This window comes from Littorina saxatilis, linkage group LG10, assembly GCF_037325665.1.
Source record: "Littorina saxatilis isolate snail1 linkage group LG10, US_GU_Lsax_2.0, whole genome shotgun sequence".
In the NCBI taxonomy this organism is placed as follows: Eukaryota; Metazoa; Mollusca; class Gastropoda; order Littorinimorpha; family Littorinidae; genus Littorina; species Littorina saxatilis.
The window spans coordinates 26951578-26966880 of NC_090254.1; the positions used below are offsets into that span (position 1 = coordinate 26951578).

Consider the following 15303-nt stretch of genomic DNA (forward strand, 5'->3'; position numbering starts at 1 on the left):
ATTAATGCTCAATGCCTTGTATCAAAGAGAAGGTCTTTAAATAGATAAACAAGAACAAGATTCTTAATCTTACCCCAAAAAATAAGGCGAAAGTTAATACACAAACTAGAAGAAGAAAAAACATAACAGAGGTTAATTTATTATAGCTATAACATTACTGGGGGGTAAAATATGTGAAAACAAAATTCAACCATGATTTGCCCCGACACTAGTGCAAGGGAAGTAACACAGAGAAATGTAATGCCTTTTTGGAGGAACACCAAAATCATAATTATCTCCCCTGAATCAACGCTTTATGTTTATGATGACTCTTTCAGAGTGTCAGCGATTCAGAGACAGGGCTATACATCTGACCAATGTCACAATCTTGTAGCGATCCTGCATGGTTAAGTCTAGGCTGGCAATACATCCACAGCTAAATTATCATGAGATCTTGCGTGAATGTGTAGGCCGAGCAACATTCATCGACGCTTTTGTAGCCATTAGCAGAAAAATGTGCAGAACGAGTTGCATTTACTGTTTAACAAACAGTCTCAACCAGTTAAAGAATTTCTTCTATCTTCAGCGGTTCAAGACAAGAATTTGTATGAGCTTATGTAAAAAAAAAATAAAAAAAAATTGCAAGACACAGAATTAAGTTCCATTTTTTGTCAGTTCCACATGCAAGAAGCTGTCTCTCGATTACCATGTTTTTGAGTTTGATTCAAAATAACAAGGTTATTCTGGCAGTGGTACCTGGGATGAAAGAACACCCTTGGGACCAGCCCAAAGTGTCCCTACATTGCAGGTGGCCTCTCATGACAGGTATGATTTAGTAGAGATAACAAAGGGACAACAGGTGTTAATTCTTTCATGGGAGGTGTCCTCTCATCGAAGGTGCCTCACATTGCAGGTGGCCTCTCATGACAGGTATGATTTAGTAGAGATAACAAAGGGACAACAGGTGTCCTTTCATGGGAGGTGTCCTCTCATTGAAGGTGCCTCACATTGCAGGCACCACTGTAGTAGGAAATACTATTTGTTGATAGGCAAAAACTCACATGATTTGGTATGTGGACAGACCTGGTTCTCAGGTTCTTTATGTCTGGACTAAATTGATGTCCCTTGCCGTGGCGTAGCAGCTTGCGTGCCCTGATGATCCAAAGAGCTATGCCGGCCGGAGCCTTCATAGTGCTCCTGGCAGGTGTAACCACGCCGGACAGGTCTGAGGTGAATGGGGCCAGACTAAGTATACACCCTGGCCCTCCAGGTTGGGGGTTGTGCGAAGGGCTAACAACCCATCCATGGAAAAAAGTACTCGTTACAGAAACATCAACAAGAGATACAAGAGGCCCAGGATCGGAGTGCCTGGCGAGCTCTTGTTGGCGGCCTATGCCCCGGACGGGGTCAAAGGCATAGATGATGAGATGATGAAATTGATGTCGCTTACCACAATCTGTTGAGCTCTGTGGTTTTTTACTGCCACATGGCTTGATAAAAAAGGAAAGAGAGAATGCTTACTGTCCTACAGGCTAAATACTTCGCCTCTTAAGGACATGATATGGGTTATATGATTCGAGTTTTACGCCCTCACGGCTTTTGATGAATGCGTGTTTAGGTGGTATCAGCCACCTTCACTTATGGTAGAATGACCAAGATCTTTAACGTGCCATCGTGGTGACACGGGGGTGGGAGATGGATACCGTCTCTTGGTCTGCACATAAAGTTGACCCGTGTCCGTCCCGACCCGGATTCGAACCAACGAACTTTCGATCACAAGTCCCGTGCTCTACCACCTGAGCTACCCGGGCCCCATTGATGCCCGTGGCTGAGGTGCACAAAGCAAAACTGCCTGCCCAAAATGGGTGGTTCGCAGCCGCTGGGTCGGATGGGTTCAACTTGAGATTTGTTGTGATTTTGACCAATCAGACCCCGCTGCTTATTCTCAGCCAGTCGGGTGGCGCCTAGTTTCACTTCAAGCCCCACGGCCCTGGGCACCAAATGTTTTTGAAAACAACTCGGTGACTTAAATCAACTAACAAAGTATTCTGTTGTTTTTGAGCTTATCACTCTCTGGACCGCTTGATACAGCAAAAGAGATTGTCATCCAAATGCGAAAGTTACATATGCAATGATTTTCAATCATCCTGCCATATAGGCAGCCGTACTCTGTATTTGGGGGGATTTTTCTGCAGACTATGGCTTAACACCTGCATGTTTTTAATGCTTGTATGTTATTTCTTACGAGGAAACTTTTTATATGTAAAATGTTGAATTTTAATGTCTAATGTAAAGCGCCATGAGACTGCCATTTGGCGGTGAACAGCGCTATAAAAGAATGTTTTATTATTATTATTATTACTCAAGTACCATCTGCAAGTCTGGGCTGAAAACTATGAAATAATCTGTTTCTGAACATTCATTGCTCACAATATCAGTTAAATTAAAATCCCTCAGGAAAATGCTTCACAAAACAATCATTTTATGACAGTACAGCACGTCTTGGCATCATTAACAACACACACATACATATGTATATAAAATTTATACCCAAAATAAAACACATATTAACTGAAAAATGACAGTTGATGTGTCACCAATTTCAAAAAGAAACAGCAAAACAATTGACTATAAAATCAATCAATGCAAATATCCACATTGAAATAGAAAAGATAATTCTTGGACGAAGCAGATAAAAGAACACTTACTTCTTGACAAAAGTATGGCACAGAGTTTATAATTTCATTTGGGTAATTAAACTAATCAGTCACTTTGAAAACAGAAAGTCCTGTATACATGTATTTGTGACTTTCACAAAACATTCAGATAAGCAAAAAGGTCCAAGAGTATATTGCTCAGCTGTTGATGTTGTTTTCATCATGTAGTTTTCTCTTCACACAATTTTCAGATGTCAACACAAGTCTTTCTTTCTTTATTTGGTGTTTAACGTCGTTTTCAACCACGAAGGTTATATCGCGACGGGGAAAGGGGGGGGGGGGGGGGGGGGGGGGGGGAATGGTGGGATAGAGCCACTTGTTAATTGTTTCTTGTTCACAAAAGCACTAATCAAAAAATTGCTCCAGGGGCTTGCAACGTAGTACAATATATTACCTTACTGGGAGAATGCAAGTTTCCAGTACAAAGGACTTAACATTTCTTACATACTGCTTGACTAAAATCTTTACAAACATTGACTATATTCTATACAAGAAACACTTAACAAGGGTAAAAGGAGAAACAGAATCCGTTAGTCGCCTCTTACGACATGCTGGGGAGCATCGGGTAAATTCTTCCCCCTAACCCGCGGGGGGGCAACACAAGTCAAAAAGACTTTTTATAACAATGTCAAAGTATACCGTGGCACGCTTCACTGACGATAAGTACAATACTAGAAAGTTGTCAATCTGAACAATAAAATGTATAGAAGTGGAAAACATGAGAATGGTGTTACCTAAAAAATTCATTCCTGTACTGGAATTTGGTTTATAACAAAACTTGTAGTAGATGTGCAAAATTGTTTAGTACAAATAAAGAGAGCAACAAAAGAATAAATGAAAATGTTAAGGTGTATTCCTTGTAAAAGAGAAATAAACAATAATCTAAGTTTAACACTGAATAAAAAAAATCAATCTGTCAATCACAAATTTGTTAACAACTTTTAAGGTATCTGCCTTGTAAAATAAAAAATAAATATAAAATAAAATTGAAATAGAGATTGATAGTGAATATAAATCAATCGATGAAGAAAGTGTATCCACAAAAGACCAAAGAAAATCGCTGACAAACTAAAACTGACAACTGCAACCCGGCAGGGCTAGAAACTAACCAGAGTTTCATAAGTACAGGTTCTGACTCACAAATACAGTTCTACGCATAAATCAAGCACAGAACATTTTAGAGTGCTGTGCGGGTATAGCCAGATATAGTGAAAAACTTTCCCTTTTTTCCCTGTTTTTGCAGGGAACGCTGCACTTTTACGCAGAACCGAAGGCATTGCATTTTTTCCTTTTATGTTTAACTCTCTATATTCCGATCCTCCTGACCTTAACGTTAACAGCTGAGGCCGCACAAATGAATCAGATGACTCACCAACCTTGAAGCCAATCTAACAAATCATGCCCAGGGGAAAATCTTCTTCAAATTACCTCCCTTACACTACTTTGCGCAAATGTCAGTTCAGATTGCTTCATATTCCACTCAATTTTCGCTAATTAAGTAAACAATAGCAATATACAGCACAGCTGTAACAACAATGCCCATTTAATCCATACAATTCACAGCCTGAATTAAACAAAGAAAGAAAATAAAATATATATATATAATAGTGCACAAAGTAACAGCACCTTAAATGTCAATCTTAGAATCACAGAAAACAGCACAGTTTAGAAAACCTATGGAGATAATAAAAAATAAATAAAATAAAAAAAATAAAATAAAGACTGTTCCGCTCCTTGGATGATTTGACATCAGCTCACAACCTAAAAAAAGAGTCCCTTCCCCTCAATTGTACACCATTCGGCAGATCATTAGAGATATATGTCTAGGCTTTTGTTCCACCTGGACACACAGTCAATATCTAAACTGAATTAATTTCATAAAGTGGTGTTCACATGGCAGACTTTCAACCAATTTGGTTGGGAGTTGCTGAAAGCAAGTCAGCAAAAAATCTGCCATGTGTAAATTTAGCTCCATGTAATTAAGACTCCCTCCCTTTTAAGACTTGATATTCTGACATTTCTTGAAGGTCGTTTAAAGGGGCTTCCACTGTACTTCAAACACTTCTCACTCTGCTCAGGTAGAAGCCAGGCAGCTTATTTCTGGTATATGGGTCGTTATCTGAGAGTGTGTACCACGCTGGATGCATGTGTTCAAATGTGAATATTATCAAATCTGTTGTGATTTTTAGTATTGTGACAATTGTATGGTACTTTACATGAATGCATTAAACTGCAAAAGCTGTGTTGAGTTATTTTTTTGTGTGCAAGTGTGTATTATTTGACAAAACAATGCGATTTGACCCCTTCCCACGGCTTCCTGTTTGTGACATGAACAACACAGGTGTGGAAATGCTTGCAATATTCATCTGCACTTTTCGAAAAGTGAACCACTTTGGCGTTAGTTGATGAATAACATAGTTAACATTCTGTTGTTAATTTAATATTTGTAGACAGAATTGTAATTTTCTGACAAATTGCGATCTTTTATCGACATTAAAAACGTAACCTTCGTTTCCACTGCCCGACTCAAACAAAATCGTCTGCATGCGAGAGAAAATGTGTCACACAACGAACTATTTATAGCCAGGAACACGCAACACACTTCCCACTGCCAACACGTTTATATGTAGTTTAAAAAAACCATAATAGTTAGGTCCCATATGCTGTTGATTGATCGCACCTTCCTTCGTTTCCGATTTTTTCTGTTACGTTTTTAATCGATAACGTGTGAGTTACTACACATAAAAGCTAACAAATACGGCTTGTTTGGAGTTCAAGGCCGACGATAGGCACGCAGTAAATAATAGCACACTTCCGGTGGTAAATTGGCCAATCAGAGCTCACTTAATACGCAGTTTCGTTTTCGATTCACGAGCCAACGTCCATGTGACGTTTGTAATCGGCATCTTGGATTCAGTCAGTTTTCTCGCTTTTGAGGTAAGTTGAAGCTTCATTATTAACAAATTAGTTTATTATTCCTTATGCAATGTGTTCTATAATGATTTTACTTTGAGTGTAGGCCGTCATTTGCTTCGCTTTGCATTGCCTTCAGGATAATTTTCGATTTTTTTTTTAGTGGTACCATCTCCCTTTTCTTCGACCTGCGTCGACTTGGTCACTAAAATTAAATCATTCTGTCTTTTTTAATTGTTTTTATTTAAAATAAAGCCACTGGAATTACTACTTAATAGCAACTAGTTTGAACTGAAGGGCTGGATTTACGATTTTTGACTGCATTATTTGATATAATGCGATTGTTGTGGAATGTCTTAAGCACGTCACAAGGAGTCCATTTTGTACAGTTTCCTTTATCAACTTTCGTTTCCTTGTTACAAAATAATTGGAATGGCAGTAATAATGGGAAACATGGCCTCACAAACACAATTTATTGTTTTGAATATCAAATTATTCTAATCGTCTAGTTTTATTTCCATAGAATAACAACCAGTAATTAATGTTTGGGAGTATTAGGGTTTGAAAATAACAATCATGCTTAAAAACAAACAAGGAAACTACTCTGCTCGTTTCCTTGTGACGACTTTAACCAAACGCAGGTTCAAGTTGCATCTTTACACTTCGGTGGCAGATTTATGTGACATCAGTTTATAAATCAAGTTCTGATACATGTTTAGCATGCTTTTAAATTGGTGGAATAAGGGTGAAGACTTCAGCACGTTTCCTATTGGATTAAAGTTAACAATTTTACATTAATGTTGTAACAATGAAACCACAACATTCGTTTCTGTGTTACGTTTGTAAGGGGAAAATATATTTACCTATATTTATCAGGGGTGGATCCAGGATTTTCTCAAGATGGGTACACAACTTTTGAAAGTGTATAATGGGAGGGGTGGTGGGGCAAAAGGGTACTTTGGAGGGGCAAAGCATCCCAGAAGTTGAGAATTACATTAATGTTGTAACAATGAAACCAGAACATTTATTACTGTGTTGTCTTTTTAAATCTTTACTTAAATTTATCAGGGTTGAATTCAGAATTTTCTCAAAAGGGGTACATCACTTTTCAAAGTGTATAGGGGGGGGGGGGGGGTGTACTTTAAAAGGACAAAGCCCCCTAGAAGTTAAGAATTACATTAATGTTGTAACAATGAAACCACTGTTTAATATCTTTACTTTATAGGGGGTGGGTGGATCCAGGATTTCAGGATTTTCTCAAGAGGGGCACAAGTGTATATTGGGGGGGGGGGGGGGGGGGGGGGGACAAAGGGGTACTTTGGAGGAGCAAATCCTCCCAGAACTTGAGAATTTACAAAAAAAGTTACCTACATTTTGTCAAAATAAAATAATGATTACTTTTTTTAACTTTTTTTTTGTGTGTGTGGGGGGTGGGGGGTGGGGGGGATTCTTGGCAGTTGGATAAAATCAATATTTTTTTCTCTTAGTAAACAGCATACATCAAAAACGAAATTATTAATTCATATTATGTTTCCATATTGTATGCAGACCTGCGACAACAATGACGGAGCCGTTGCGGAGTTCCAGAATCGCTGCCAAGCAACTGCTGGAACCAGCGGAGACCAACGAACCAAAACCAGAACCAAAGAAAAAAGCAAAGACAAACTCCGAAAATGTAAAAGCCTGCATTCAGAGAATGAAAGACAATGACCCTGTAAAGTATGCAGAGTACAAAGAGAAGAGTAGGGCACACAGCAAGAAACGTCGGGACAATTTCTCTGAAGAACAGAAGATTCTCGAACGTGAACTATCAAAAATCCGCATGCAAAAAATGAGGCGGAGAAATGCGGAAACTTCCGTTGTTGTTGCAAAAAAAACAAGAGCCGCGCAAGAGGAACAAAGGACAAAATGGAGGGAGGCCAAACAAAGACAGGCTGAAAAAATCACACCACAAAAGCGTGCTGCCATCAACAAGAAAAGGCGGGGAGACTACAAGGCCAAGGGAAAGTCTGCTCCTACTCTGATGGCAGAGACCGCTCCCCAATCGCCACAGCTAGGATCCAGTGAACCACCAGATGTCAGTGCACCAGAGCCAGCCACTCCGAAGGTTCGGACCCCTGCAGCCAGGCGAAAGTGCTTCTCTCGTGTGAAGAAAACACTTCCTGAGAGTCCCCAAAAGTACTATGAAACGGTGAAGGACCTCATTGAAAAATCAACTCCAAGGAAGGCTCAGCTGTTTAAGACCATGGGGGTCCAAGGACAACCCACAGTAGAGCAGGAGATAGGACAGTTCATTTTAACAGAGTTGAAATCCAAGAACCTGACAAAGGAGTTTGTTGCAAAACGTCGACTAATGATATATCGCTCTATGTTAAACGAAAGGACCAGAAGAAGAGCCAGCGATTCACAAGTTCGGTGTTGGGGGTCCACGGTCAAGTCGGCTGTTGGATTCAACTCGACAAGTCCATTCCAAAAGTTGACGGCGCAAAAGGAGAAAGAGGCAGGGACGTTTTTTGAGGCCGTTTCTTGTCCACTTCCTTCCAAGAAACTAGTTCCAGCAAGACGGGCAAACCAGCATCAATCCTTAGAAAGCCGTTGACAGACTTGTACTCTGATTACAGTGGGGTTGCAGAGAACCCTGTGAGCTTCAGCAAGTTTGCTAAATGCAGACCAGCTCATGTTCGTTTGCAGAGACAGGCTTCCCTCCGGCAATGTCTTTGTGAGTATTGCACCAATGTGGAGCTCAAGCTTCGGACCGTAAATGCGGCTGCAGCTCGTCTGGACAACAACTGCCGCATCCGACACGTTTACCATGCAGTGGACATCATCACTTGTGGGAGACAGCATGGATCGTGGCTGAAAGCCTGTGCCTATGGCGACTGCTTAAACTGCTCCAGCGACAGCCTGCAGAACCATTTGGATAGGCTACTGCAGCACCAAGGCCCCATGACATGGACCAAGTGGGAGTCAAAAGTACACAACTTCAACGGAAAAACAGTGACCAGAAAAGTGCTCGTGAGAAAAAATGGAACCATGCAGCAACTCTACGCCGAGCTGAAGGAAGAGGTGGTGTTCCTTGCTGAGCATCTGTTTCGTGCTAACTGGCAAAATGCGCGGTTTGAGGAGATGACGTCAATGCACCCCTTCCCGTCTAAGTCAGTGGGCATGGTCTTGGACTTTGCGGAAAACTTTACATGCTCTCATCAAGATGAAGTCCAGGCTGCTCACTGGCACCACGAGCAAGTAACAGTTCACCCAATAGTCTGCTACTACAAGTGCCTCCTCTGTATGGATACTGTCACAGAGTCGCTGGTCTTCATTTCCAACGACAAGGTCCACGACTACAACGCAGTGTTCCATTTCACTCAACATGCGCTGGACCATCTGAAGACCATGCGGCATCTACCTGTGGAAAACATCATCCAGTGGACCGACGGCTGTGCTGCACAGTATAAATCGAAGGGGCCTTTCAGCGACATTTCCTGTGCGCTTGACGACTTCAAGTGCACATTTGAGCGCAACTTTTTTGGATCTCGTCACGGCAAAGGGCCATCGGATGGCGAAAGCGCTGTTGTTAAGCATCACGCAACCACGGCAGTCAAGGCAGGACGAGCCATCATTGGCAATGCAAACGATCTGTTTGACTACTGCATAAACAGCTCCCTCAACAAACAGCCAACAGATGATGCCTGCCCACATAAGCATTTTGTGCGCACCTTCTTTTGGGTAGAGAACGGGGACATCCAGAGGGACCGAAACAGGCCAGTCAAGACTGTCAAGGGAACAAGGGCTCTCCATGCTGTGAAATGTTTGCAGCCAAACGTCATCCGTACCCGAGCGCTCTCTTGTTTCTGTGAAGCCTGTCGGTCTGGTGTTGGGGACTGCACGAACACCCACATTGTTGGTGCATGGTGTGAGCAAACTCTGACACCTGCGGTTGCCAATCAGCGATGTCAACCACCAGCCGCCCCTGGTCCCCCTCCTGCAGTGGACCTCTCTGCCCCTCAGGCTCCCCCTCCTGCAGTACCTGCCCCTCCTCCTAAAGTGGACTCCCCTACCCCACTGGCAGTGGACCCACAGGCCCCCCCCCTCTTGCAATGGAACCCGTTGTCCCACACGCCCTCCCTCCTACATTGGACCCACCGGCTCCTTTTCTTGCAGTGGACCCCAAACCGGCTGACCAATCCACTCGCGGAAAACCAACGATTGGAGATTTTGTTGAAGTGGTGTTTGACGGTCGTCAGAGAATGGTCAAGTACTTTGGTAAAGTACTTGCACTTGATGTCGACTCAGGAGATGTCCATGTACATTTTCTGACTCGAAAGGCAAATGCAGCAAGTCCACTGTATGTGTGGTCTGATGACTCTTGGGTGACGTGCAAGCAAGTCATGAACATTGTCAAACCCCCACAGCTTGCACCAACTCCTGGCATTGCTTTTGTGTTTGAATGAAGTCTGAGGTACACTTCAAAAACAAGTAACTTTTTTTCTTTATATATGTTTGTCTTCACATTAGCCAGGTATTGGCTTCAGTATCAAACATACACATTAATTACATGCACCTTTTTTACTTTGATAGTATTGCACCAATAGTCAAGCTTCGGACAGTAAATGTTGACGCCGGTGATTATTCTGTTTTACACCTGTGTTTTTGTTTGTTTGTCAGCCTGTTGAAGGCCCTAGGGTCGAAACGTCATGATTGTTTTGTTATCTTGTTTGTTCTTTACCACTCCTCAGTGAGCACATATTTTTAAAGGTTTTGTAATGTTAACTTTGATAAAAAAAAATTACCCACACATGTCTAACTTTTAAAGAGTCACTCCAGAGCAATTTTTGGCCATGTTTTTAAATGATCCTTCAGAATCGAGCTTCGCGGAGTAGGTTTCAGGGGAGAAACTGAGAAACCGAGGAGAAGCAGAGAAATACCGCTCTTGCTTTATAGTTGGATTTGTTGACCCACTAATATATCTTATCAATATCTAAGGAATTTCACTTTTGTTCACTTTGCCTTGTCAAATTAACACGCTACAGTTGTGCGTGCATGCATTTTTGGTTTCCATGTTACGTTTATAAATTTTTTTTTATTTCTTTATCATATTGAATTGGTTTAAAGTGCCACATGTGTTCATTTCCTGTGTTAATCTTTCATTTACAGTGTTTAGAATGTATCTAACACAAAGTCTTTAAAATTGGACTTGTCAAATACACTATGTTTGTGTGTGTATGCATTTTTTGGTTTCCATGTTACGTTTTTAATATTTGTATTTCATAACCATATTAATGTGGGTTAAAGTGCTACATGTGTTCTTTTCCTGTTTTAATCTTTCATTTACAGTGTTTAGAATGTGTCTAACTCAAAGTTTTTAAATTTTAGCATCAATGTGACAAAATTAGAAATCGAGTTCAACACAGTTTTTGAGCGTTCAATTACCAACTTGCCATATCTGAACATTATACAGACACCAAACACAAACTGTTTTTCTCATGTATTTGGTGTCTGGTGTTAACTCACTAAATACAACAACGAAGAAAAAATAATGCTTTTCTTATTTTTTATAAATTTATTTTACGTTCATTTGGTTTCCATGTTACGCAACTAATCTAGTGACTGTTCATGATTTTGAGCGTCCATAACGTTGCAATAAAAAAAGATACAGCTATATGGTTGATAGTTTTTAAAATGGGAAAGATCCCACTATATTACTGCCAAATTTAAAGAAATTCTGAGCACTTTGACTTTTGCCAGCTCATGTCACACATTTGGTACACACTCTCAGAGAACGACCCATATGCCTCAGTGGAAGGTGGCCCAAAAGAAGACGGCGGCATTCGTTCTTTCTTTATTTGGTGTTTAACGTCGTTTTCAACCACGAAGGTTATATCGCGACGGGGAAAGGGGGGGGGGGGGAGTGGGATAGAGCCACTTGTTAATTGTTTCTTGTTCACAAAAGCACCAATCAAAAAATTGCTCCAGGGGCTTGCAACGTAGTACAATACAGGGTTCGACACTAGCGGGGGCAGGGGGCGGAACGCCCCAGAGTTTTGTGTTCCGCCCCAAACATTGCCGAAGCTTGGGGCCCACTCCGCCCCAGGATAAAGTCCAACAATGACAAACCGAAAATTCTAATGCCAGAGCCAATCACTAAAAATCGCCAGTCAAAGTCGTCACTGAAATTTGCGTTACGATCAATGCTGCAGTCAAGAAAAAACACACATTGAAATCGTCGAAGGACAATGCCGCAAGGGAAATAACTCCCAGATTGCGCTCTTTAGCGTGAGAGATAAGTATCGCCTTCAAATGGCAAACGCAAAATGTGGCGACACATCCCTGGTGTAAAAAGACATGGAAATGAAGATGAAGAACAGGGTGGAGAGAAACGAAAAAAGGAGACCGATGCAGCCAAAAGCGCGAAGCGCTGTCGTAATTTCAATGTCAAATGGTTGAAAGAATTTCCCTGGCTTCAGTACGATGAAGAAAAACAGACAATGCATTGCCGCACGTGAATACTGAGAGTGGGCCCCAGATTTTTGTTTTCCGCCCCAGCAATTTCCATCTCTGGGGCCAGTGTGGCCCCAGGCCAATTAAGTTAGTGTCGACCCCTGCAATATATATATTACCTTACTGGGAGAATGCAAGTTTCCATTACAAAGGACTTAACATTTCTTTCATACTGCTTGACTAAAATCTTTACAAACATTGACTATATTCTATACAAGAAACACTTAACAAGGGTAAAAGGAGAAACAGAATCCGTTAGTCGCCTCTTACGACATGCTGGGGAGCATCGGGTAAATTCTTCCCCCTAACCCGCGGGGGGTGCCTGGGCAGATGAGCGGTGGGTGTAATGATCATGTACAGAAGATGGAAGGTATCTACAATTTCAGCTTAACTGCAAGAACATTGGAGACCACCTAATTCCTACACATGACGCTAAACAATTTGAATTTCAAGCATAAAAGACACAGACAGATCATGTGATAGTTTTTCTACATTTCTCTAAATGTAGTCAATAGTACCATACTCACAATGGAAAATAAACTACAGGACATGTATTTACTATTTATGCAGACAGTTACTACAAACAAGTATCAAAGTATATATGTATATGTACATACACGCTCTATATACAGCCAGTAAAGTCAAATGGTTTTATAAAGCCCCCCCCCCCCCCCCTCACTCACACACACACAGTGACTCTCTCTCACTCACACACACACACACACGCACACACACACACATGTGCACGCACACACAAACACACATTTCATAATGCTTCTCACTTTCACATTGCATGAGCAACAAACTGTCAGCTTTTGACAAAAATTGCAAAAAAAATGTACAGGGATTTTTTTCATACCAATAAAATGCATCATCTCAAATTCAAAGGCCAAATTTCACAGTAAAAAAAAAGGAACATGAACAATGTCAAAGATATGGCTTCATATTATGATAGTTTCATACCAACACAGCGCGCATTTCAAAGTCACAACACACACATATGCACACAAGCGGCATTACTACAAAAAATGTATGAAATATTACTGTAAGTACATGGTATAAATTAAGATGGACATGTAAAAAAAAAAAAACAAGAACGTTGTTCGTACCAACACAAAAGAATGATGTTTTTGACTAAAACATTCCTTTTTTAGCTCAAATATAACTTTGTGTCAAAAAACACAGATTTATTTATTTATTTATATGGGAGATTTATATAGCGCTTGACGTTCTCTAAGCGCTTTACATATTAATTTCTGCCGTGTGAGATGGAATTTTTTTACACAATATATCACGCATTCACATCGGCCAGTAAATCTCAAGCCATTAAGGCGAATATTTACTTTTCACAGCCTTTTTTTCCAAGTCACACGGGTATTTGGTGGACATTTTTTTCATCTATGCCTATACATTTTTGCCAGGAAAGACCCTTTTTCGTGGGATCTTTAACGTGCACACCCCAATGTAGTGTACATGAAGGGACCTCGGTTTTTCGTCTCATCCGAAAGACTAGCACTTGAACCCACCACCTCCCTGGGCTAGGAAAGGGGGAAGAAAATTGTTTACGCCCCGACCCAGGGTCGAACTCGCAACCTCTCGCTTCCGAGGCAAGTGCACTTTACCACTCGGCCACTCTTTCCACCAGATGATTTTGACTGAAACCTTACATTTTGTAGCTCAGGCTCTCATAATTTTTTATCATAACAAATGATGTTTTTGTGACTATTTGTTTGTCTGTTCACTTAAAAGACCATTGGGTCGATATATTCGTGATTGTAACGTTCCAACAACTTACCTTTCTTGTTTTTTGATAACAAATGATGTTTTTGACTGAAGCACACACTCATCATTTTGCGTTAATGTTACATAAAAGAACCGTTGTTAACTTCGAACATACCAACTACTTTTTCACTCTACTCTTGTTTGCCTCCCTCTGCAACTAATAAAAGAAATACGCACAACTTGTGTTATGATAGCGGTCAGGTCAGTAACTCTTTCCTTCACTGGCCTCTTTTTCGAAATAGACATGGTAAACAATTTATTTTAACCCAAATCCTGAAGCTTTTAAGTCTTTTCCTTTAAATGATAAATATGCTATCGCTATACAATGGGGACTCTGGACGTTTCCAGAACATTGTACCATCATCCCCCAAAAAGAACTTTAAATTGTAAATATGCTATACCTATTCGGTGGGGACTCAGGACGTTTCCAGAACATTGTACCATCATCCCCCAAAAAGAACTTTAAATTGCATTGCATTGACCCGAAACTTATGGTACATATTTTAGTGGAAAAATTCTCAAAACACCAGAAACAAAGTCAGCAACCGGTCATACACATCGATTAATATTTGATTTGACCGGTTTCTTCTTGAAGAATAGGATGTAATCAATGTGTTATAGACTTGGTTTGGCTGAGTAGCATCACAGAATGACCCGTTTCTGTCAGAGCTAGGACTGCCAGGTACTTGTAAAGGAATACCGCGGTACATGTAGATAGCCCAGCTATTGTCTTCCTAATGTTTTTCAACCAATATTCTCATACAATACCACTCTTTTGGTGCGTTAAATGCTTCAGTGTCTATTTTTCTCGAGAACAAAAACATCCTCCAAACAGAGAAAATATTCACCCACTCGAACTAATAACTTTCATTTTAAAAATACTTTAGAAGTGAGCAGCAAGAAGCTGTCTTTAAGTGCATGAAGCAATGCAAACAAAATTATGCTTCAAAACATGAGCGACATCTGCCAACAACTCATTTTCAACAAAAATAAATGAAAAAAAATATTATGGCCAGAGTAAGTTTAAGTGATCCATGGACAATGAAATTCAAAACACCAGGAAATAACAAAAACAGTTTGCGTATTCGTAATCAAACTTTTCAAGTTCTTCAAATAAGACTTAAAATATTCCATTTTTTTTACATAACGTCATGCTTAGAACGGCATGAAAAGATTGGCCGACTGACACGACACACCCATGCAGGGTTTTGCCTTCAATTCTGTTATGTTATTCATTTACTCTATGTGTAACAGAACTAAGTTGTAAAATATTTGAGAATTCCATCCTGTTACCACCTTTCCTTTAAATTTCCTAAACTGGAAAATGACCTTTCACTTTTCCCAAAGGTTCCCAGACCTTCCAAACCCAATAGGAACAGACTTATAAAGATAACACCTCTGCTTTATCACATTC

At 40.5% G+C, this 15303-nt stretch overlaps 1 protein-coding gene across 1 annotated transcript in view; it reads right to left on the reverse strand.

Moving 5' to 3' along the window:
• Window positions 1–384, reverse strand: part of LOC138977826 (mucin-2-like) — a 101980-nt gene extending 101596 nt beyond the window's left edge. Inside the window, exon 1 of the mRNA XM_070350434.1 lies at window positions 355–384. Coding sequence (XP_070206535.1) covers window positions 355–384 — 30 coding nt within the window. The remainder of the gene's footprint in view (window positions 1–354) is intronic.
• Between the last annotated feature and the right edge of the window lie 14919 nt (window positions 385–15303).